The sequence below is a fragment of the Sturnus vulgaris genome, chromosome 13, assembly GCF_052056855.1.
Source record: "Sturnus vulgaris isolate bStuVul1 chromosome 13, bStuVul1.hap1, whole genome shotgun sequence".
NCBI classification, from domain to species: domain Eukaryota; kingdom Metazoa; phylum Chordata; class Aves; order Passeriformes; family Sturnidae; genus Sturnus; species Sturnus vulgaris.
The window spans coordinates 20,758,583-20,782,263 of NC_142255.1; the positions used below are offsets into that span (position 1 = coordinate 20,758,583).

At 39.8% G+C, this 23,681-nt stretch overlaps 1 protein-coding gene across 3 annotated transcripts in view; it reads left to right on the forward strand.

The window, feature by feature from the left end:
- IQGAP1 (IQ motif containing GTPase activating protein 1) overlaps positions 1–23,681 on the forward strand; it is a 46,176-nt gene that overhangs the window by 6,571 nt on the left and 15,924 nt on the right. For all 3 annotated transcript variants that reach the window (XM_014887816.2, XM_088172802.1, XM_088172801.1), the window contains exons 3-25: positions 2,555–2,711; positions 3,073–3,150; positions 4,751–4,827; positions 6,023–6,090; positions 7,116–7,229; positions 7,616–7,794; positions 8,439–8,529; positions 9,024–9,187; positions 10,227–10,311; positions 11,347–11,510; positions 11,878–12,038; positions 12,556–12,680; positions 14,694–14,857; positions 17,534–17,624; positions 18,228–18,389; positions 18,759–18,901; positions 19,245–19,415; positions 20,442–20,525; positions 20,624–20,695; positions 20,781–20,850; positions 21,577–21,785; positions 22,830–22,985; positions 23,201–23,364. In XM_014887816.2, the coding sequence (XP_014743302.2) occupies positions 2,555–2,711; positions 3,073–3,150; positions 4,751–4,827; positions 6,023–6,090; positions 7,116–7,229; positions 7,616–7,794; positions 8,439–8,529; positions 9,024–9,187; positions 10,227–10,311; positions 11,347–11,510; positions 11,878–12,038; positions 12,556–12,680; positions 14,694–14,857; positions 17,534–17,624; positions 18,228–18,389; positions 18,759–18,901; positions 19,245–19,415; positions 20,442–20,525; positions 20,624–20,695; positions 20,781–20,850; positions 21,577–21,785; positions 22,830–22,985; positions 23,201–23,364 (2,949 nt within the window). The remainder of the gene's footprint in view (positions 1–2,554; positions 2,712–3,072; positions 3,151–4,750; positions 4,828–6,022; positions 6,091–7,115; positions 7,230–7,615; positions 7,795–8,438; positions 8,530–9,023; positions 9,188–10,226; positions 10,312–11,346; positions 11,511–11,877; positions 12,039–12,555; positions 12,681–14,693; positions 14,858–17,533; positions 17,625–18,227; positions 18,390–18,758; positions 18,902–19,244; positions 19,416–20,441; positions 20,526–20,623; positions 20,696–20,780; positions 20,851–21,576; positions 21,786–22,829; positions 22,986–23,200; positions 23,365–23,681) is intronic.

Genomic DNA, 23,681 nt, shown 5'->3' on the forward strand with positions numbered 1-23,681 from the left:
TCATGCAGTTGGCAGGGAGTGGCTGTCTGGACTGGAAGTGGCTTGGAATGCACATTCAGAACTGTATTTTTCTGAGAAGTGGGTGGAGAGAGGTACAGCAAGGACAGTCAATGGTGGAGTACCACCATCTTTGCCTCATTCTGGATACTTCGTTTATGACTCACTGGAAACAGTAGTGAAAGGCAGGCCAGGAGGAAAGAAACAACTGTTTGCTCAGAGACCAGGATTTTTCTTTTCGGAAGGTGCTTTCTGAATGAATACTGTGTGTACTCTAAGAAGAGAGCAGCCCAAAATAACCAAAGCAAATAGGTGTCACTAATAGTTCTTGTTTATTGAGTACTGTGGAGTGCTTCTTAATAACCCTTATTTGCAAGAAATCAAGTTGGTCTTAAGGTGTGATAATTTCAGTGATGTTGTAGCTTCCAAGCATTTAGGCTTACTTAGTTTCTAATGCTAAGTGATCAAGGCAATTAGCTTGCAAAAGATTTCTATGTATTTGATACTTGTATTTGTTACTCTTGACTGTGGGCTTGGTAGTCATCTGAAAACCCTCCAGGGCAAATGACAAATCTTTTTAGCAAGCGTGGCAAATGCAGTAGTATCCTCATCAGCAAGAGCAGCTGAGGGAATTTTTACAGGTTGGTGGTAGTATTTGCAAGGGAGCAAAGAGGAACCTCATATTTACTTTTAAGGAGGCGGGGGAGTGGTAGAGGGAAAGATTTTAATGCCAGAGTATCAGTATTGAGCTGCATGTTGCCGGGAAGAGTACTGGGAAAAATCTGGCCTATGTTATTCATTAATTCCTTGCTCTTTTGTATCTTTGGACTAAAAATGCCAGTGTGGATAATGAGACTGTTCTGAGACCTTTTAGCTGCGGACAGTACTTGTTTTCCTAGCTCTCCATCTGTACAAACCTTACTGAAAGGCGTTTAAATATCTGCCTACTTTTCTAGAGGAGAACACTCCTGATGTGATAAATATATTTTACTTTGCTGTTTCCTTTTGTTTACTTTGCTCTCTCTGAGAGATCTTTTCATCTTCTGAGGTGATTCCTTGATTTGTTTAGAGTTGGTAGAATGAGTTATTTTGAAGTGAAGCTTTTGTTGGGGTTTTTTCCGTGGCTGTCTAATGCCCTTGTTCAGATGAACTGGATGAAGAGCTGAGACTGTCTTTCAAGTTTCCTCTTCCTAACCACCTGTGAGAATGCCTGCCAAGTCTACATTTGTAACTGCACTAAAAATATTTAAGATTGCCTCTACATATGAAAGATGTGCTGGAGTATGGGAATCCTTATCCCGCAATAAAATGAATTGTATGGTTAGTCCAAAAAATGCCATACCTGCGGTGTTGGCAGTAATGAGCAATGAAAAAGGTTTTAAGCCATAGTTTCATACATTCTTTTGGATGGTTTATGCAGACACTGTTGGGAGGGGGGAAAAAGGTGCTGCCCTTTTGCTCTCATCGCTTTTTCCTCTGCTGGTGGTGCTGCAGCAGCCATGCATCTTTTCCGTGGTACATCTCTGGGGAATTGCACTAGAAGAAGGGCTAAAATGTCATTTTTAGGAGAAACTATAGCTGAGCTTGCAGTTTACAGCCTCCAGTAGCTTATATTGGAGGAGAAGAAATATCAAGGTGCCACCTCTGTTTTGAGAACTGTGATTTTTCAAAATGTTTTGCTGTAGTGTTTATTTTTGTCATGAGATCCGTGATACCATTAAATGAGATGGAAGGCAACAATATAAGGGAAAATGAGTTATGAGGAGAGGAATGCCTGTTCTATGTTTTTTTTCTCTGTTCTTGAAATGTATAGTAGACTGGGAGAAGATATATAGGAAGATAGACTTGAGAACATTATCATCAAACGGAAAGAGGGTAGGTTTAGATTAGATATTAGGGAAAAACTCTTAACGATGTGGGTATTGAGGCACCTGGAGTAGCTTGCCCAGAGAAACTGTGGCCCTATCCCTGTAAGTGTTCAGGACTGGTGTTGGATGGAGTTCTGAGCACCTTGGTCTAGAGAAAGGTGTCCCTGCTCATGGCAGAGGGTTAGAATGAGATAGGCTTCGCTGTCCTTTCTGACTCAAACCATTCTATCATTCTGTGAACATTGTAGGGCCTCCCTGCGAGATCTTTTAAAAGAGCTTGAGTAAGTGGCACAAAGTCATGAAATAACTAGCAAATACTTAATGAGAGTAAAGAAATGCTTATGAGATAAACCTGTACAAGGGGAAGATTTAAGTCACTTAAAAGGACAGGATGGCCACTCTGTGTAGACCAGTACAAACTAAGTCGTGGGCTGAAGGAGAAACATGATGGTGTCTTAATTACTTTTGAAACTCTGGCTGATGAATTCTGTACTTCTCCTTAATATTCCGTCTGAAGTGTTACTGACTTTAGCATTTTAATGATGCAGACTCAGTGTTACATCCATTTTCAACCCCTAGTGCTAATTGAATAGTGTGCTTGAGAATGACAGCAGCAGCGTGAGACTTGTTTGGCACGGGGTTTCCACAAATTGGAAATATACTCAACTTTGTCGTTCTTACACTTTGAGATGGATGGAGGCCTGTTTGAATGAGGAGCTGCCTGCGACAACAGAGCTGGAGGAAGGATTGAGAAATGGAGTCTACCTGGCAAAACTTGGAAACTTTTTCTCCCCTAAAGTGGTTTCTGTGAAGAAAATCTATGACAGGGAACAGACTAGGTATAAGGTGAGTGCTGTTCACCATGGATACTTCTTTAGGTAGACATCTAAAATGGGAATATGTACACATGGAGGTACTGTGAGAAAAGAAGTAGAAAGTTAATTTGTGTTAGTCTTATCTGAGAAACTCTGCCTTCATTCTACAACAATAGTTAAATGAGGGAGTGGATGTACTCTTAGCTTTATATCTAAGCTTGCACTTAGGTGAAATAATTTGTCATAAACAGTCAATATAAGTGTATATAGAAGACTTCAGACTTCTTTCCTGCAAAAATGCTGTTTCCATTATCTGTGTTAATGAAACCCACTGTTCTTAACAGCTTGTTTCTTACTGCCCTCCCTCTTGTTTCTGATGATTTTTATTTCAGGCAACTGGTCTCCACTTCCGACACACAGATAATGTAATCCAGTGGCTGAATGCCATGTCTGAGATTGGTCTCCCCAAGGTAACTTCTGTCTTGTACATCCGAATAAATAAATAATCTCAGAAAAGCTTTGCATTCTGTGGAAGCATTTGCTGTTATAAAAAAATCAGCACGCTTGCTCTAGTTAATTCTTAAATTTCTATGTTTGTGTCCCTATAGAAACTCTCTCCTAAAACTTGGTGAAAAATTTCATTCTCCTACATATGTGAGAATGACTAGGAGCAAAATAATTTATCCTTGTGTACCATATCCCTGATATTACTTATCTGGCATGATATCTGCATTACATCATTCTTGCCATGCATTCTTTTGAGCAGTATCCAGGCTACAGTTTGATTGTGGAAGTTTTCTTAGAAATCAATGCTAAACGTAGCAGCACAACAGAAAATACTATGTTCTCTGTTTCTTCAGATTTTCCTATGAAATTTTCATGTTGAGTTGAAATGTTCCTGGTGTAGCTTAATCAAATAGAAATGATTGACTTGAGTAGAGAAATGGCCAGATAAACTTCGCAGAGCTAATAAACACAGTTGCTTGAGGTAGCATTGGACCAATAATCCAATAGTTTTTGGAGCCACCAAAACTGGCATTGTGCAGTTTAATCTGATGTATGTTTTCTTTGCATATGTGCCTGCCAATTCCACGTTTCGGTTTGGGCTAAGATTTTAAAATAACTTACTGTGATTTACTAGTTGAGCTTTCCTGGGATCTCTGATGACCTTACAGAAGCACATTTGGGATTAGGAAATATGCTGTTAGGATGGTTAGGTGAAAAGAAATGAGGAGGGACTTAGACAGAGAGACGTTAAGTGCCAGGTATGAGGTAAGATTTTCAGATACAAGTTGGCTTTGGGTGGAAGTAAATGGATGAGAAGATGTTGAAGAAACTGGGCTGAGGTTCAGTACATTTGCAAGAGATATGGGTGCTTTTAAGTATTTTCCCAGGCAGAACAGCCAGGGAACTGATGCTGTGGAATTGAGGGTCATTCAGTTGCTCTTGCCTTTACAGAAAGAGCAATGCTATTTTGTGCTCATAGGCGACAACAAGGAACCTTCAAATAACTGGAAAATAACATAATTTATTATTTTATAACCAGTCGGGACTTCTGGAATAGTTGAAACTTCAACATCAATCCCTTTTGTTAAACTTTGAAGAGCTTTGTGTTTGAGACTGTCTGAAAGCTTTTGGGTCCAGCTAGCTGAAAATACAGTAATGCAGAGCACCTCCGTGCTGGTCTGGGTTTCCCTTTGAAACTCTCTTCTCTTGTTTCTCAACCACATTTAATCCAAACAAAATTCTCTTTCCTCTCTCCTTCTGTAAGTCTTTTTTCATCCTTTGGCTTTCCTCGCTAATACCTCATGACCCAGAATCTTGGTATACACACAAAAGAAAGGTTCTACACATTGACATATATAGAACTTGGCAGGAAAAGGGGCACTCTGATTTGGGTATTAGAAACAAAAGGAAGCATTGGCACTTCAGGTTGGAGAAACTTTGGTCCAGGGCAGAGAAGCTTGTGCAGTTTTGTTCCATGAGCTGTTTCTCTAGTGGAAGAACTGAGCTGATGTTATTTGGCTGTATAGCGTGGATATAATTCAGACTGCTTTGTTTTATCTTTAGATATTCTACCCAGAAACAACAGATATCTATGATCGCAAGAACATGCCACGCTGTATCTATTGTATTCATGCACTCAGGTAAGGAATGCTAGATAGAAATCTGATTGCTTCTGAAATCTTTCTGCAAAGCTGGAAGGTGACAGGAGAGAGAGCTGAACTGAAGGCTGGATGAGGGCAGATTTTCTAGAAGAACAATCTCATCAGGTCAGCAAAGATCCATGAAGCCAATATTTTGCCTTGGGCAGTGGCCGAATCAGATTCTGAAGGAAAAAAACAGCCAAGTATGTTGAGATACTTGACTACCTTTTAATTCCAGTTCCCACCCTCTCTGCTGTCTGAGGCAGAGCTACACATTCTTTAACCAAAATATAGTAAGGCACTGGCACAGATTGCCCCGAGAAGCTTCGGCTGTCCCATCCCTGGAAGTGTTCAAGACCAGGTTGGATGGGGCTTGGAGAGCTGCCTGGGATAGTGGAAGGTGTCCCTGCCTGTGGCAGTGGGGTGAGTTGAAACTAGATGAACTTGAGGTCCCTTCCAACCCAAGCCTTTCTGTGATTCCGTGATCTGTGTTGAGCTAGCATGACAGGCAAAAACTAGGAGTTGCTTTTCTTTTCCCAGACCCATCTGAGCACAGGTGTATGGGTTCATCCCTCCTTTGTCGCAATTCCTTTTTCTCATCAGGCTGCAGGTGAATACATTAACCTCATTTTAGTAAGCCAGATCAGCCTAGTGAATACTTGACTATTGGAGATGCCACACCTGCAGTCCACTGGACCTGAGTCCAGTCTTGGGTTCTCCAGCATTAGAGAGACACAAACATACTGGAGAGAGTTGAAGGAAGGGTCACTAAGATGATTAATGGACTAGAGGATCCCTGCTATCAGGACAGGCTGAGACAGTTGGGTATGTTCAGCCAATGAGTGGCACAGGTTGCTCTGAAACATGAGGTCTCCACTGTTTTGATCCTCCAAAGCAATCTAGACACAATCCTGGGAACTTGATCCTATGTGACCTGACTGGAAAAGGGAGCTTGAACAAGACAAACTTGAGAGTGCCCTTCTAGCCTCGACCATTCTGTAATTTTGTGAAGACTTCATAGTGGTGGGCCAGTTCACCTAAGGGGGGAAGAGAAGAGTCAGCTCATTCTCTTGGTGATGATCAGCTATTACATTGACTTACCTCTCCTTGAATCTGTATCTCCTAAAATTCTATCGTTGTCAGAACCACAAGGAAAAATGACTAGTTCTAACTATTTGCTTATTTTCTTTTCTAGCCTGTACCTTTTTAAACTGGGTCTTGCCCCCCAGATTCAGGATTTATATGGCAAGGTAGACTTCACAGGTAAAAAAAACCCCAATACTCATGTATGCTGCCTTTATCTCATACCCTTCTAGATCAGTTGTTGAACACTTGTTTAAGTCAGTTAAAGGATTGTTACTGTCAATATCCTAAATGCAAATAAAATTATAAATTAATGGCTGTGAGGAGTTTTAGTAATTTAAGAAAAAGAGACTTTATTTGCCAGCTTCTGAGCCAGGCAGTTAGACAGTCATCAGTTCTGTCATCATTTACTTTCACAAATAACAATGCCTTAACTCTGTCACTGTTGTAAGATGCTTAAGCCTTGCACCCATCTCCTTGGGAGAATTTTAAGTTTGGAACTTAACTCTGACCTCCTGTGACAGTTCAGAGGTGCCATCAGCTGAAGAAGTGTTTGACCACTGATCTGCTGCAGGAGATGCCAGCACCAAGTTGTGTGTCCACACACCTCCAAGTTTCACTTCCTTAATTTTGCAAAAGCGTCAGATTTAATGTTTTGCATTAGTGAGGCTCTTGCTCGAGGGCATGCATCTGGTTTAAAAGGTTTAAAAAAACTTTATTTCCTTGCAAATTGTTTGTTGATTACGTTTATAAAATGCTAAACTATTATCTGTCTTTTAGAGTGGTATGGTATTTAGCAACCACATGTGTTGATGCACTCCATTCGCTTCTCTCAGTGCAGTCTGTTTGTGGGAAAAAAAATCTTAAACTACTGCCTGTGCATTTTCTGTACAGTACAGTCGAGGTACCTCAGAATGGAGTCTGTTTACAGCTCCTCATGAGAGTTCTTGCATTGTTTTCTAGTAAGAAAAACTGCAGAATACTCCCGTATGAGTTTCTGTGAGAAATGCAGATTTTAGGAAAGTGTGCAGAATGTCTTAGCATTTTCATTTCTTTTGTTTCACTTGTTGAGTTATATTCAAAGTATTTAAATAATAATTGTCATCTGTTGTAGTTGTCTTTTTTTTTTTTTATGGAAGCAATTAGTATAGCAGTGCTAATGCATTACAAAACCCATGTTAACAGTATTTTAACATATGTTTCAGAGGAGGAAATCAGTAATATGAGGCTTGAACTGGAGAAGTATGGTATTCAGATGCCTGCCTTCAGCAAGATTGGAGGAATTCTTGCAAATGAACTTTCTGTGGATGAAGCTGCACGTAAGGAAAAATGGCATTTTATTTGCTATTCAAATCAGCAGATCAGTTAAGTGTTGGTTTTAATGCTGCAGGTTTTAAGCCTAGCACAGCAGTCTTTCTGATGGGCCTTTTGGAAGACTGGGAAAATGTTTTTATTCTTTCCCTTGTGTATTTTTCTTTTTTCTGGAGCATGGTGATTTGACTACTTAAAATACTGTAACTACTAAGTGGGCTGCTATTTTTTTTCAACAACACAAAGCCATGATGGAAGGAGAGATACTTCGGTAATTCTTTTGCTTTCCAGTTAATTTTCAGATAATTTTTCTGATCTTTTCAAATAAGGGATTCTTGATTTTTAACAGTGCTGTTTTGTTTGGGACTAACTGGCAGACTGGCTTATTTTTCAGTGCATGCTGCTGTCATTGCCATTAATGAAGCAATTGACCGTCAGGTTCCAGCTGACACTCTTACAGCAATGAAGAACCCTAATGCCATGCTAATAAATCTGGATGATCAACTGGAATCCACTTACCAAACCACACTCTACAGAGCAAAACAAGACAAGATGGAGAATGCTAAAAATAGGGTAGCTCAGTTCTTTCAAACCATTTACATTATTATGCATTGCTATTTTGTATTGCAGTGTAAACTGTGGGGAATTCTCTGAATGTGTGTTAAGGTCCTATATGTGTAGTCTTAGGTGGATTTACTTCTCGTGGCATTTTATTATGTTCCCCAGTAACCTATCTTATAGAAAACAGGCAATAATTAACTACATTAATCTGTTTAGCTGTGTGAAATATGGGCCATATAGATACAGAATTCCTGTCAGCGTTTTGATGTTGATATTCTAGATATCATAGATAGGTTTTTCTAACAATGAAATAATGAGCAAAACTGACTGATGCTGGAAGTGGTCCATGCTGCTTTAAAACACTGTATAACACGAGCTCTATATACTGCTTTTTATGTTCTGGAGCTCTACTCTGTGTTCAGTAGAGCCCCTTACATTGAAATAAGATGTTTCTAAGCTGTCTGTATCAGAGTTTGACTATAGTTACTCTAAATGTATTTATGTCTAGGGCTTCTTTTTGCATGTGTAGAGGTAGTGTATGTATGGCCTATTACAGCTCTGTATGGGTAAACAGTTTCCCTGACCTTTTCAGTTAGAAGGTCTTTAAGGGAGAAGGAAGCTGTAGAAACTCTGATTAGTTTTTATTTAATCTTCAGATTGCCTCAGAAAGTTCAGATAGAGAGAGAGATGTGTATGAAGAACTTCTAACTCAAGCTGAGATTCAGGGAAACATCAATAAAGTGAACAGTAAGTATCATGTTGTAGTAATAGCCTTAATTAAAAGAGTAAATCAAAATGATACCTGTGCTCCTTTTTTTCTGTAATGCTGACAAAATTTGAAGGCAGCTCCCCTGTGTTTATGAATTGTTTTAGTGGTGGGGTGTTGCAGTTTTCTTCAGTTGTGTGGTTTTGTTGTTGTTAGTTGATTTTGGTCTTGTTTTGATTTTTTTTTAGTCATTATTAGTACATAATAATTCTAAGCTTAATTCACTATGACTTCCGTTACCCTTCCTTTTGGAAGTGGATTGTTCGTGTTGCTGGGCCCTTCAATTCTTCATCTTGAATAGTGCATGCCATTTCCAACTGCTAGCCTGTTTTTCAGCCTAATAATTAATAATTGACTTTGGAAGTATTCCTTTTGGATTACATACCTGACTTGCTACCTATCAGGTCTAAGAGTATTTCTTTCTGAGCAGTAGGTTGTGTAAACCACTTTCTCAAGACTGTCTTACTGTTACTAGCACACTCAGCCATATCAAAGATTGACCTGGCTTTGGAACAAGGAGATGCATTAGCACTGTATGAAGCTTTGGCAACACCAGCCCTTGGACTCCGAGGATTGCTACGAGAAAATTGTGACTGGTATTTCAAGCAGTTTTTGAGTGATAGGCAACAGAAACAGGAGGTATGGAAAAGTGTAGATTACCCTGATGTGTGAGGTTTTTCCCCTCCTCCCACCTTTCACCATACAACTGTGTGCTAATCACTTGGTATATACCTGCATTACAGTTTAGTGTTGGTTAGAAAAAGTTAGTGTTAGGATTTGGATGCATTCAGTAAGCCTATTATTTAGGTTGTATCTCTGCACGTGAAAGTGCAGTATAATGTTTGTATGTAGGTGTACATATAAATGACCAAACCTTGAACTACCAACTTGCATGTGTATAGGACTATTAAAATTGAGATGCATCCTCCCTCCAATTTTAATATTGTCAGTGACCAAATAATGTGAATAAATGTGCTTTATAAAAACATCTGCCAGATGAGAATTAACTGCTTTCACTGTGGAGAATACCATCATACACCACTTGCAGGCATGGTGCTTAGGGACATGGTTTAGTGGTGGACTTGGCAGTGGTACGTGTATGGTTGGACTCAATGATCCTAAGGGTCTTTTTCAGCTTCAGTGATTCTGTGATGCTAACCAAATTATTAAAGTCCTCCTGCCTCCCTAGTTACTCAGTCTTGTTTTCTGTTTGTATTTGTGTAGTATCATATAGTCCAAGAAGCGTGTGTGCATCAGCCGAAGCTGCGTGTTGTCCATTTTGATGTTCTGCTAATGCTACATTGTAAAATGCAACATTATTATGTAATGGATTGTTTCATGCCAAACTGCACAATTGCTAATCTCAGTCCACCACTCAGCTCGTGTACTGGGAGTCTTTTCCCACAAAATTGTGCCTTTTATCTTAAATATTTTATCATTTTGGAAGCAGTCTTGCCTTTAATTGCTATGTTCATGGGACTGCAGTTCTGATATAAACAAGATCAGGTTGTACACCTACGGTCTTTCAGCACCTGAACTAGGAATCTGATGAGTGATTTCTGATTTCCTTATATATATGGCATTCTTTCTGTTTTAAGTTCAAGTGGAATATTTTTATTGAGGTAATTGGAATTAACTCGGCATTGTTTCACCCTTACAGTTTCTGCTTTTTCTTTAGGCTGGCCTTACAGGTCCTCTGCAGAAGGAAGAGTTGCAGTTGGGAGTGGATGCTGCTAACAGGACAGCACAACAGTACCAGCAAAGTAAGGATCAGCAGAAATTATTGAAGCAAAGTCACATGGATGCAATCAAGAAAATGAGGCAGCACAGTATTTAGGTCTATTATGAATAGTCATTATGAATGTTTTTTAAGTACTTTACAGCTGCTAAGAACATTAAAGAGAGTTGGTTGCCCTAATTATTTGCAGTGTCTTTTATACAGCTCTTGCAATGTCGCTGGAGATAACAGCTCATAGTTTGAATTAAGAAACATAGAATTTTTGCATCCACCTTAAATAACCTCTTTTTATAGAATACTTTTATTAAATTTTGTGCTGTGGATCTATGAATAAAATCTGGATTGCTCCAAGAGATGTGAAAGATAGGTTTATCTGCTGATGATTCACACTGAGCTACAGAACCTTTACTGTTTCTGAATATCAGGTGGCAGATAAGATGCAGATAATTTGCTGATTGTTTTTTGATAGATGCTTCTGAGACCACGCAGAACTCTCTTACTGTGCAGGAGCAATTCACTTTGTGATAGGTAGAAAGGAGACTACCAGAGATTTGAGGAGAGAGGATTTAAAATAGAAGAGGAAAATAGTGAATGCTGAATTAAGTATCATCGAAGTACCTTACTTGTTAGGCATGGAAGTCCACATTTGTTTAGCTACTTGGGGTGTTTTAAGTTAGCCGGGATGTACCCAGTACAGAGTGCCTGTATTGCTGCCTTGAGCAGGATAGAGGTAGAAAGGAAGAGAAATTGGTATAATTCACCCATCCAAAATTTTGCAATGAGGCTTCTTACTATCAGAATACTGAGATAGTAAAACAGTCCCTTGATAACCAGACAAAAAGGTGAACTAGTATTAAATATGAGCATTATGTGTTTTAATTGTCTTCAGTAATGGAATTCTAACTAACTGGGGGTGTATGGATCTGAGAGTTCCACTCTGTCCCTGCAGTTCGGGTATTATTCTTTCCCCAGTTAAGTATTTGAGTAAAATAGAAGTGCTGTTATTACAGGAGTCTCAAATGTCTGCCTTCCTTATTCTTTATACTCTTTGAATTTCTAGGACTGGCAGCAGTAGCCAAAATTAATTCAGCAATTCGAATGGGTGATGCTGAGAAAACTGTGGCAGAAATGATGAATCCAGAGGCCCAGTTACCCGAGGTTTATGCATTTGCTGCAGATCTTTACCAAAGGGAGCTGGCCACCTTACAGCAACAGAGCCCTGAGGTAAGTATGACCTTCTCTGTTATTTCTGGAAGTTGGCATGGGTCACTGGGTCTACCTTGTCTGTTTTCTTAACTGCTTTCTCTGGAACAAACCCATCTTGAGTCTTCACAGGACTGCTTTGGTGTTCAGTCTGTTCTGATGTGGTTTAATCCTTAAATCTTGATCTACTTGGCCTTGTAAGACTGTACCTCAGTATCTTACTTGGCACTCTAGTTTTGTTTATGATACTCACCTTTCTACTTTGTTTTAAAGGATGGCCCTTGGCCTTGTTTTCTGTCTGTTCTGACAGCTACTGCATTGTTTTCTATGTGCAGCAGTAGTTTGTATAGAGCAAATAGAATTAATTTGTTGTCCTCTTTGTATGCAGGGTCACCTCACCCATCCAGAACTATCTGTTGCTGTAGAGATGCTGTCTTCTGTGGCCCTGATTAACAGGGCTTTGGATTCAGGGGATATGAATACAGTGTGGAAACAACTGAGCAGTGCTGTCACAGGCCTTGCAAACATTGAGGATGAGAACTCGCAGAGGTGAGTAATTCAAGGAATCGTACCTGTCCTTGATGTTGCTTATTATCTGTGACTTCATGAATTTTCTTTTCCTTCTCTTAAATTTGACGTTTTTTGTTATATTATTTGTTTGGATTTAATCCCTACTGTCTCTTGCATCTTGTTTTTGCAATTGCTGTTTCTTACTGGTCTGATTCCTATGCTGTCTTTCAATGCTTTCTCATGGGTTTGCCATTAAAGCCATGCTGTAATACCATTAAGTTGTCACTAGTAGCTCACCCACCATTTTCTTTGCCCTGGACTCCTGATCCAGCGTTTCAGTGCTTTTTTTTGTTTGGCAGTTTTGTCTGTTTGAACCTGCTTCACATTTGTGCTGACATCCTGCACACACACAAGCATTTCTCTCTCCCCATTTTCAGTTTCAACCCTCATGTTACCTCTCCCACTTCGTGTGCAGTTCTTAGTGCAGGGTTGTGTGCTCCCTGAGCAGCTTGTTGTAGTGTGATGTTTACTGGGTTTGGGTTTTGTTTTCTGACAGATACATTGATGGTTTGGTGAAGCTGAAAGCTGAAAGAAGTGCAGAAGGAAATGAATTTATCACATGGAATGATATCCAATCATGTGTTGATCACGTGAATAAAGTTGTGCGTGAAGAGCATGAAAGTAAGTTTTTCTGTTCAATTCATGCTAGACGGATCATAGCTTATTAAGGAGTGCTAAAATTAGATGCCTGTCAATACAAGAAGTTATTGATTGACTTGTGTTGCATGTTAGATATCTAGGAAGATCTTAGTTGTGAACAAGACCTGACGATCTGTAATATGAAAGTCTTGATTGCAGGACTGTTTGCTGATGGAGAGGCCAGGCAGTCTGTTGTGTTTGTGGTATTGATGTCAATATTTCAAAGCTGCTTATTAATCCTTCAAGTGTAAATTTCAACCCTTTTTGGATTGAAAATGCGTTGTTTGGTGTCAGTGCTTTAGACTAGTCTAGAATCTTCTAATTTTGCTTCAATACCCTAAATTTAAGCTAATATTACCAAAATCTCTCAGTTAGTTGTAGCCTTATCTTGGAGTGCTCTATCCTTCTTCCTAATTTGCTGTCTACAGTAGAAGATATTTTTCTTGAAGTCTTATCCTTTCTTTGATGGCAGCTATTTCCCTGTTCAGCTTTTCCTCTTCTTCCTTTTATTCCTTTTAATCCTTTTTATCTTTATTGGCCTTTTTACCTTCTCAGTATTTAGCTTCCTAATTGGAAGATGTGCAAAAACTCTCAGAACTTAGATGTGTCTTAATACAGATCACTGGTGACACTCCAGCTCCCTGGGTGCAGGGACACTGGTATTTGAGCTCTCACCATGACCATGCTTCTGAAGCTAATCCTTCAACTGAACTGTGTCTTATGCCCTGGAATCACTGCTCAGTGTTTGCCTTGAGGGATAATTGACCTGGAGCATGGAAACTTTCCTTTCCATTTGTATAAAAGGTGTGATTGAGGAATCACCACTAATGCATTGCACTCGTTTATGGCGTTTGGTCACTAGTCCTGTATTGCAGAGAACTGGAAGATGTGTAATATATAAATACATACATACATACATAGTGCCAGGTTCAACGGGGCTTGGAGCAGCCTGGCCTACAGCCTTCTTGGTCTAGTGGAAGGTGTGCCTTGCCTGGGGCAGGAGGAGGGCTTGGAGCTAGGTGATCTTTAATGTCCCTTCCAACCCAAACTACTCTATGCAGCAAGTGTGAGTACTGAAAATTAAGTACTCATGAAGGAAAGAAATTACTGATGCAAGCTGAAAATGGTGAAGGAGTGTTAACGTAATTTCTGTGCTTCCAGCCTAGCATGTTTTTTGCTTTCTATTTCTCAGTAGTAGTTATGTTAATAATAGTATTTTAGCAGTGATAAAAGACTAGGCTTGAGTGTAATTATGAAAACTTCATCAGAAGAGAAAATTGGAGTAACTGTTCTTGTGCTAAGACAGCACTGAGCAAGCCATGGTTGGATCCTTCTTTAAGCAGGGAATTGAATTGGATGAGTTCTGGAATTCATCTCAACCTGAGTTATTTCATGATTTTCAGGACACAGTTGCTATAGATACAGACTCTGTTTGCCTTTAGCTAACTGTGAGGTCTTTGTTTTGCTGAATGGTAAATTTTACTGTACTGGAATAGCATCCACTTCTCTGATAATACAGCTGGTACTGCTTATCTATAAACTCTATAACTCAATAAAAGAGTTTTCTAAAATACGAAGTTACTATGTTTTTAAATGGTATTCCATGCAAGTCTTTCATTTCATGTGAAAATTTCTTTCTGGAGAAGCCAGAACCTTGGGATATTGTGAACTCTGGCCGTTTGGGCTTTATAGAAGCTCTGAGCTGGGTGTCTGACAATTCAGTTTTGTCCCTGCATGTGGTCTCCATGAGTCTTTGTTTTTTTTTCTCTGAAACTTTATTTTTTTAATTGCTCAAGAATTATGACTACTTTGGGGGAAAGAAATAGCCTCGGTTTCTTTACTAGTAAATAATGTTTTCTGTTAAAAATACTGTGTTTCTGAGCTATTACTTAATTTAGGAAGGACTGACTGCACCTTTCTTCTGAAGTGATGCTTTTGATTATTGTTGACCAAGAACGGAACTTTGTCTTTCTCCCCCTTTGCATTCCACCCTAGGGATTTTGGCAATTGGTCTTATTAATGAGGCTCTGGATGAAGGGGACACCAAGAAGACTCTTCAAGCCTTACAGACTCCTGCAGCAAAATTGGAGGGTGTAGCCCCGAAGGTAGCACAGCATTACCAGGATACACTGCTTCGAGCCAAGAGAGAGAAAGCACAGGTAAGTGCAGTTAAATGCACCTCTTGAAAGACCTTTGCATTACTGTTACTGGATTCCTACTGGCCTTGAAAGTTAGGAATCAAAATTGGAAATGGAGAGGTGGGCATTCTGCATATCTTCAACTGATCTTAGCCAATCAGTGTGGAGCTTTCTGTACTAGAGAAAGACCTTTCAGCCAACAGTATGAGTCCATGAACTGTGGAGATGGGTATAAGGGTATTAAGTGCATGTGGTGGCTTGCTACAGCTAAACTTGGGTCCCAAGTTGAGGTACGTACCTTTTTTGTGGAAAAATAATATTCATCATCTGTTTTTGTGAGGAGACCACATTCATTCCAGGAGTACTGAACTTCTCATTGCAAGTTTTTTGCGAGCTTAAGTGTTTTCTTCTAATGTTCTTTGTTAAATGTTGTCTTAGATATAATTATATATGGCAAAAATAAAGTTTCTGAAAGTGGAAAAATCTGTAAAGCGATAAACTAGAAAAAAGGTGTGAAGCAACATACATGCTACCAGCAAAATATATGCTGTTGTTCACTTGATGACACTTGCATAGCTTGTGACTTTTTTGAGCAGGAGTTGTCATTGGCCAAGGACTTCTTCCTACTTGTACATAGTTGCAGCTTTCAGTAACTGAAAGGTGAAGATGAAGAGAGGAAGAACAAGTTGCGTCTTACAGGTGTAAGAAAGGATGATGAGTGCATGTGTGTGTACACAAGTGATCTTTGGGTAGTAGGGATAGGACACTGATTTTTTTTCCTTATCTGTTTACAGAGAAGTAGCAAGTTTTTGTTTTCAGTGGCTTGAGAGAGTTTTGTTTCCCTTTTTCTGCTGTGGAGCTCATTGCTCTAATAGCAATGCACAATTTTGTGTAGAGGCTAGGTTCTATATTGTGTTGAACATTTTGTTTTTGACTGGAGGTAAACTGGTGTGATGACGATGGCTGAAGACTGTATGCAGTTCTGATGAAAATCATTAAGTAGCTTTCCCAAGGGTCTTGACAGGGTTAATGTTCCTCAGGATCCATTTTGTGCTGAAGCATTTCCTCTCGCTGAGTCAGAATGAAACAATGAAATCTTTCTATCCTGTGCTTAAACTTGTGCCAGACTGCTGGTAACTTCTGAGTCAGTATGAAATTACCTTATTTAGGCATAAGATAAATAAAAGGCTTCTCCCAGCATCATGGGAGTAATTCCAGAAATAGAAAGATCATATTATAAAGTAACAATGTTGGGGAAATAAGCAGAATCTGAAGTCAACTGTTAGGAACTAGTGATTTCTGTACTTTGGGGCTGAGAGGGATTGTTCTTCACCTGAAGACGTTGTACGATTGCTTACTTGAATGGGGAGTGCTGTATCATGCATGTTTCTGATAGGATGTGGTGAGAGAGAAAAGGCCAGTAGATGTGGTATGTTACACTGTGTGTACCTTGCAGAAAGCCTTGCAGCAATAAAACTGTAGTGAAGCACAAGATGGTTTTGGTAGTCTTCAGGTTGACTTCCGTGGGCAGGTAGTAGATTTACAGTAGAGTTACAGTGATGATTCTCCCCCACACCCTGGACAGGAATTTTGCTGTTGCTGGTACTCTTGTGGGACTGTCTGGCTTTCAGATGAGATCTGCCTGTGAAGGTCATGTTAAGCTCTTGAATGAAGTATGATTTAGCCAACTAATTTCAGATCTGCCAAAACAGTGGGAAAAATATGGAAAGCATGTAAGGAAGTGTTCATTTTAAGTCTGGCCTTAAAGCTCTTGAATGTTGTAAATAGTGGTTCTTTTGTTCAGTGTGATTATTATTCCATTCCAGAACTAAACGTTTCCTGTGTTCTGTTTGTATGAGGAAAGTTGTCAGAGGGATGGCAGTTGCGTCTTAGCATTTCTTTTGGTAGTTACCTACAGGAAGCAGCAGTGGGTGGCGAGAAGCTTTTGCTTGGCAACTGCTGGGTCATTGTTCTTTGTGTATATTTTGGGACTTGCAAAACACTTGTCCCTTTCCTCCTCTCAAATTTCTGCGTGTAACATTAGCTCATTTGGCTGGATTTCCCAGCCAAAATACAGGATACTGTGTGATCACTGCGCCTTGACAAGCAATCTGTTAAAATAAATATTTAAAACATGGCTTTGACTGCTGTGTGTACAGCCATCCACAATATGTACGATGCTTTTGGCTTTGCTAGTTTGTGCAGGTTTGAAGTTTAGTGAGCACGGAAATGAACAGCCTGATGCGACATTAGTTACACGAAGGTTTATTCGTTTCTGCACACAGATGTGCATCGACAGCTCTGTGTAGTCATCTGCTGAAGGACTAACTTCCTGGGAAGTCATCCTCTTAGCTAGTATGGCTTTAGGACTAGCTGGTACCAGGTCCCTGGCCTTGTGTTCGTTCAGCTATTAGAGTGATTCCCTTTGATAGAACTTATTGTTTGTTCTGTTTCCTGAAAAATTTTTTTTTTGTCTGGGAGAAATTATTGAGTTTGGTTATGCCATAGTAGTCTCTGCCAGTCACAAATCCACATGTTGTCCTTGTGCTGGAGTCAGTAAGACTGAAATACTTCTTATTCCCTCTGATATGGAGAACTTCTCTATTGGCTATTTCTGAATATAGGTTATCTTACTTTGCAAAAATAGTGATACTTTTCTCTTGATACAGTGTATTTTTCTTGTTGTATTCTCTTTAGGACACAAAGGATGAAACAGCTGTACTTTGGCTAGATGAAATTCAGGATGGGATTCACAAGGCTAACAAGGACACAGAGGAGTCCCAGAGATGTAAGTATTATCACGCAGTATTGCAGTTAATCTCTACTACCAGCCAAATACCAGTTATTTAAGGAAATGTTGGAGGCTAGAAATGTCATGTACGTGTGGCAGAGGAAACCGAATGAGCCTACAGGCTTCTGGTGCAGGTGTGTTTTTTTGAGGAGTGAATGTCAGATTCTTCAAATACTGCATTTCTTCTTTTGTGGGGGAATATGCATTTTTCTCCAGTTTTACATGCAACCATTAGACCACATTACCTTGTTGAACAAATCTCTATCAAATTGTTTGTCATTTGGGACTTACTGTGTGTGTCTGTGGGTGGTTAGGTAGAAGTGAGAATGTTCACGTGCACAACTGAAATGGTGTTTTCTGGTGAGCATTACCTCTTATTTGCTGTTGTCTTGTCTTGGCTCTCTTAGGTATTACCAGACAAACACTCACATGTTTTTCAGATAAAGAGGGTACTACACATCAGTGATACTCACCTTTGCTTCTTAACGGTGTTTGCAGGTGGACTGGTCCACCCATTGTTGCCTTGCTCTGTTCTGCCACTCTGTGCTTACTGTGAGCTACTGAGCCCCTGAGCTAACCTGCTTCCTGGTGTTATCCAAGTCTCCTTAGGAATTCTGGCCATTAATGAAGCAGTAGATCATGGTGATGTTAGCCAGACCCTGAGTGCCTTGCGTTCACCTGATGTTGGGCTATACGGAGTCACTCCAGAATGTGCTGAGACGTACCAGCAAGAACTGTCAGAAGTCAAGAAAAGGGCAGCAGGTACACCTTAAGTAGCTAACTGTTAGTGAAATAAATGCAAGGTTATTGTACGTGGAATTCGAACCAGAGGTGAAAAAACCCCTGGGAAAAAAAATCTTGCGTTGTAGATGGCAATTGTGGATGCTTTGTAAAACAAGGTTTTTTTTTTTTTTCGAAAATGTGTGTGAATGCTATAATGTTCTCCACTTGTAGAATGTGTTGTGTTTAGGTAGCTCTCATATGAGGTCATTAGCGACTCAGAAACATCCCTTTCCTTGCTTGGAGGAAGAAGAATCTGTAAAGTAGATTTCCTGGTTGTAACATTTGTATGTGTGAATGGTAAGACACTTGTCAGATTTTCAGACTTCTAATTGCATTTTCTGCATTTAGGAGGCAATGGCAGTGAGTGGGTGAAACACTGGGTGAGAGGAGGATATCATTATTATCACAACCTGCGGACCAAAGAGGGAGGATGGGATGAACCAGCAGAATTTGTGCAAAATGACACTCAGTTGTCACGGGAAGAGATACAGGTAGAGTAGATTAACACATGCTCTTTCTCTTAAAAGTTGATGTTTGTATCATTCCCACCCTTGATGCAGCTCTAAGATAGAATCCTTCAATGCCATAGTCATGTTAACAAGGTTACATTTGATTTGCTAGGCATCATCAGATTGCGTCACAACTCCTCATCCTACCATTTCATAAAAATTTATCCTGTCACTAAAAGAGTACAGGACCACGATGTTGCTGTTTTTTGAAAGACAGTTTTGGAGTTTCTTATAAGCACAATGTGGAAAGCTGATGTAACATCCTTTTTCTTGTATTTCCATTTTCTTTTTCTGGCTCCCTCTTCCTATCATAACATTAAATCAGAGCACCATATCCGGAGTCACTGCAGCATACAACCGAGAACAGTTGTGGCTTGCCAATGAGAGCCTGATTATGAAACTTCAGGCTTGCTGTCGAGGCTATCTTGTTCGCCAGGAATTCAATTCAAGAATGAATTTTTTGAAGAAGCAAGTCCCAGCAATCACTTGCATTCAGGTAGTGATACCCTTTAATTCTGTTTGGAACTCATACTCTGCAGTTGTTTTCTGTACACAAGCTTATTGACAGTTTTTGTCCAATTTAGGTAGTTACAGCACACAATATTATTTACTTTTAGGTGTCATGTATAATCAATCCAATAATCACATAGGGTTGGAGAGAGAAAAACTTACTTGAGGAAGCTTTACCGTTTTTTTTTTTTTTTTTTTTACATGTTTCAGTGTTTTGGGAATAAGGAAATATGAAGTGTGTTGTATGGTGATAATACCATGAGATGCATTCCTGCTGTGATTCATCATGAATTCAAGAGAAAACATGGTTTTCAGTGTTCTTGAGTAAAATGCTTCTCTTCAAATTTGTCCAGGGATTTGGAGGATTGAAAGAGATGGCAGGATCATTCACCGTGAAATTGGGTGCATTTACAGGAAAGCAACAAAAAAATTCTCTCTGTGGTGTTGTAACTGAAATGTGTGCAAATGAAATAATTGCTTTGCACTCTATTAGTATTTAATTATTTCAGCAGTATATGTCTATTTGTTTCTGCCTAAGTGACACATACTCTGCCTGTATATTTAACAAAACCTCCAACACCCACTCCCAGATCATTAAAGTAACACTCTCCCTTTAAGTGTAGTCTGAGCCCTTGCCTGAGTTCACTTCCCAAGTGTGGATGGCAGCAGGTCTGCTCGGAAGGCTTAAAATGTTACATCGTTGTTCTCACCATCAGCAGCAGCTAACATGTGATCCTCATGTAGAACCGTTTCTGTCAACCTAACTGTAGCCTTGACCCCTAACTGTGCTTCAGAAGGCCCAGGCTCTTCATGGGTTAATTTCAAGTCTCTCATGATTACAATTGGAAAATAGTTAATGCTTCACACAGTGTATCCCTTGATAAGCGTATCTCCTTTATGTTTCATTTAGCTAAAAGGGCAGTTGGAAGCTGTGGAACTCCAAGAAGCTCAGATTTGGAATTACTTCTGTTTAATTGGAAAAGTAAAGTGAGTGTGCCTATTTTTTTTTCAGTCTCAGTGGCGTGGCTACAAGCAAAGGAAGGCATATCAAATCCGTTTGGATTACCTACGTGCACAAAAGGACCAAGTAGTAAAGGTAGTGCAGGTTCCCTGCTGATTTTTTTGGTAAATCTTTGGGGTAGTGAACTTTATAGATAAGGTTTATATCTGAGTGTTTTGGTTACTCTTCAATAGATTCAATCAATGACCAGGATGTATCAAGCCAGAAGACGTTACAGAGATCGTCTGCAGTATTTCAGAAACCATGTAAGAGGCTATCTTGTTAATGTATTCTGTAATTGGTACTATTTCCAGAATGATGTCACGTGCTTTTTTGTTTCTTAAATCCTAGATAAATGATGTTGTAAAAATTCAAGCCTTTATCCGAGCCAACAAAGCACGAGAAGACTACAAAACCCTCAGTAAGTATTGCCAAGAGGATAAAACTCATGTACCTCGAATCTCTGTGAGGGGTCAGAGATTCATAGAAGAGATTCCCTAACTCTCTCTGCCTGTCTCCATAGGAGAGATTCTCCAGCCCCCTGATCATCTTTGTAACCCTCCTCTGAACTCAGTCCCACAGCTCCACATCCTTCTTATTGTGTTTGGGGCCCCAGAGCTGAACACAGTACTTCAGGTGGGGTCTCATGAGACTGGAGTGGAGGAGAATCACCTGCCTTGACTCCTGACGACACTACTTTTGATGCAGCCCAGGATGCAGTTGGCTTTCTGTGCTGCAAGTGCACATTGCTGGGTCACCTCAAGCTTCTTGTCAACCAATAAGATGTTGGCTGTGTAATCTGTAACATCAAGACAGTTTTGAGGAGCAATTGGGATGAAGTTGATAGGGCAGTGCAGGGAGTAGGTAGTTCTTGAGGGTAAAGGAGAACTTGATTTTAGCTGCCTTTTTTTTTTTTTTTTTTTTTTTCCCTGCTGAAAAATAGAACTAAAGCTTTGCAGTTAGCTCTAACAGTGTGGACTGCCCTATCCTAATACTAATTTTGTTCTTGATTTATTTCTCTAACAATTTTCTCAAAACAGGAAAATTATAAATGTCTGAAGCTGTTTAGACATGATGGTACTATTTTGGCTCTGGGTGCTCTGTTTGCCATCCCCCTAACGTTGTCTATTTTCTTGCCTATTTTTAGTTAATGCTGAAAACCCACCTATGGCTGTGGTTCGGAAATTTGTCCACTTGCTCGATCAGAGTGACCAAGATTTTCAGGAGGAGCTTGAGCTAATGAAACTGCGTGAAGAAGTTGTAACCTTGATCCGATCCAATCAGCAACTGGAAAATGACCTCAATCTCATGGACATCAAAATTGGTTTGCTAGTGAAAAACAAAATTACGTTGCAGGTAAGAAATGTGTTGTTGGGAGACCAGCTGCACATTGAATTGAGCCCAGTGGTAGTTAGCATGGAGAGCTCCTGGCCTCAGATGTCAGTTGCTCAGGCCCGGTGGAAAACGTTTCCCCAGACATAGTTTTTACTCCCAGTACGTTCTTAGTCCGTTCCACTAATTTAGTATGATTTCCTAGAAAGAAAACTATAGGAGGAAAAGAAACAAGTCCTGAAGCTAAAACAGGCAACAAGACTGTCTTGATCTAATGAATGCAATAGGTTTTGTATTTAAAGGCTTTGAGACTCTTTTTTGTTGCTCCTTTGTGGTTAACCAAGTCACATGCCACAAGCTTGCAGCCGTGGGGTAATTTTAGAGGCAGGAGATAACGCTTGTGCTGCTTGGTTGCTTGTTGGCTAAATGAAGCCCCCTCTAACTTTGGCTGGTGTGATTAATTTCCAAAAAAACCCCCAAAAAACCAAAAACAAACAAACAAAAAAAACCCCACCGAAAAGGAAAAGTCTCTTGCTGATACAGCATTGTCTTTCTTCAAGCTGAAGTACTGGTCAGCTTTTCATGTGGTCCTGGATTCAGTACCCTAGGCTTCTCTGAGTGAAATTTATCTTAAAAGGCAGCTGCAGTGGTTGGGCTGATGCTTGCAGTGCAAAGTGCCATTGCTGTCAGTATGTGGACGTAGTGATCTAGGTGAATATGGAATAGTATTTTTAAACTGCAAGCCCAGTTTAAAAAGAGAAAACATTTCCAAGCGTCTTCAGAATGCTAGCAGCTCTGCGAGTAATTGCCACCAAGAGTGACTAATCCTTCTAGGGTTTCAGACAAATTCATGAAGTCAGCAAAGGAACAAAGCAGAACATGTACTTCCAGATGGAGAAACTGCTGCCATAGCAATTATGCAAATAATGCTTCACTTTAATAGCTCCAGGGATTCCTTGACCCTGTATTTCTACGTCCAAGAGAAGTGGCTCTCAGATGCAACCGTTTTCCAGTATTGCTTGTTAGAAACTTCTCAGAGTGAAATCTGTACCTGTTCTTTCTTTCCAGGATGTTGTATCTCATAGCAAAAAACTTACCAAGAAGAACAAGGAACAGCTCTCTGACATGATGATGCTGAACAAACAAAGGGGAGGTTTGAAAGCACTAAGCAAAGAAAAGAGAGAAAAGTTGGAAGCCTATCAGCATTTGTTCTACCTACTTCAGGTAAGCCACTTCTTAACACTGCTTGATAACTTTTCGTCGTAGAAGGTTGTATGTCTTAGCACAGTCTTCACTTATGCACTGTAGTTGTCATACAAGCAGTAAGGTTGGAAAAGACCTTTAAGATCAAGTCCAGCCAGCAACTGTTTTGAGCCACCTTAGTTTTTAGCGACACCAGCGGGGACGTGCAAACTAAGTAATTTTTCTTGTTGTTGTAGACTAACCCAACCTACTTGGCCAAGCTGATTTTTCAGATGCCTCAAAACAAATCCACAAAATTCATGGATTCTGTCATCTTCACGCTGTATAACTATGCATCCAATCAAAGAGAGGAATACCTGTTGTTGCGACTTTTCCAAACAGCACTACAGGAAGAGATCAAGTATGTGGTAGCATACGGCACATTCTTGCTGTTGAATCAGTTTTGGCAGTTCCTGAAATTGAGGCCACTTCCATGTTAAGTCTAGTGCTTATATGCAGATAATGCTAATCTGTACCTTCATTGTCCTCTTTCCATTTCATATCTGTTAATGTAGTCTATAAAAGAAGAATCAGTTGTGTCCATTGGAGATGAGGGCTTTTCACTTCAGTCAAGATTTCACTGCTCAGCGTGGCAGCTTCTTTTGATCTGGTGCAAAGTCATACTAAAATTCAGTCTAATCTCAATTCTCATTGATAGGATAAATACATCCAACAAGC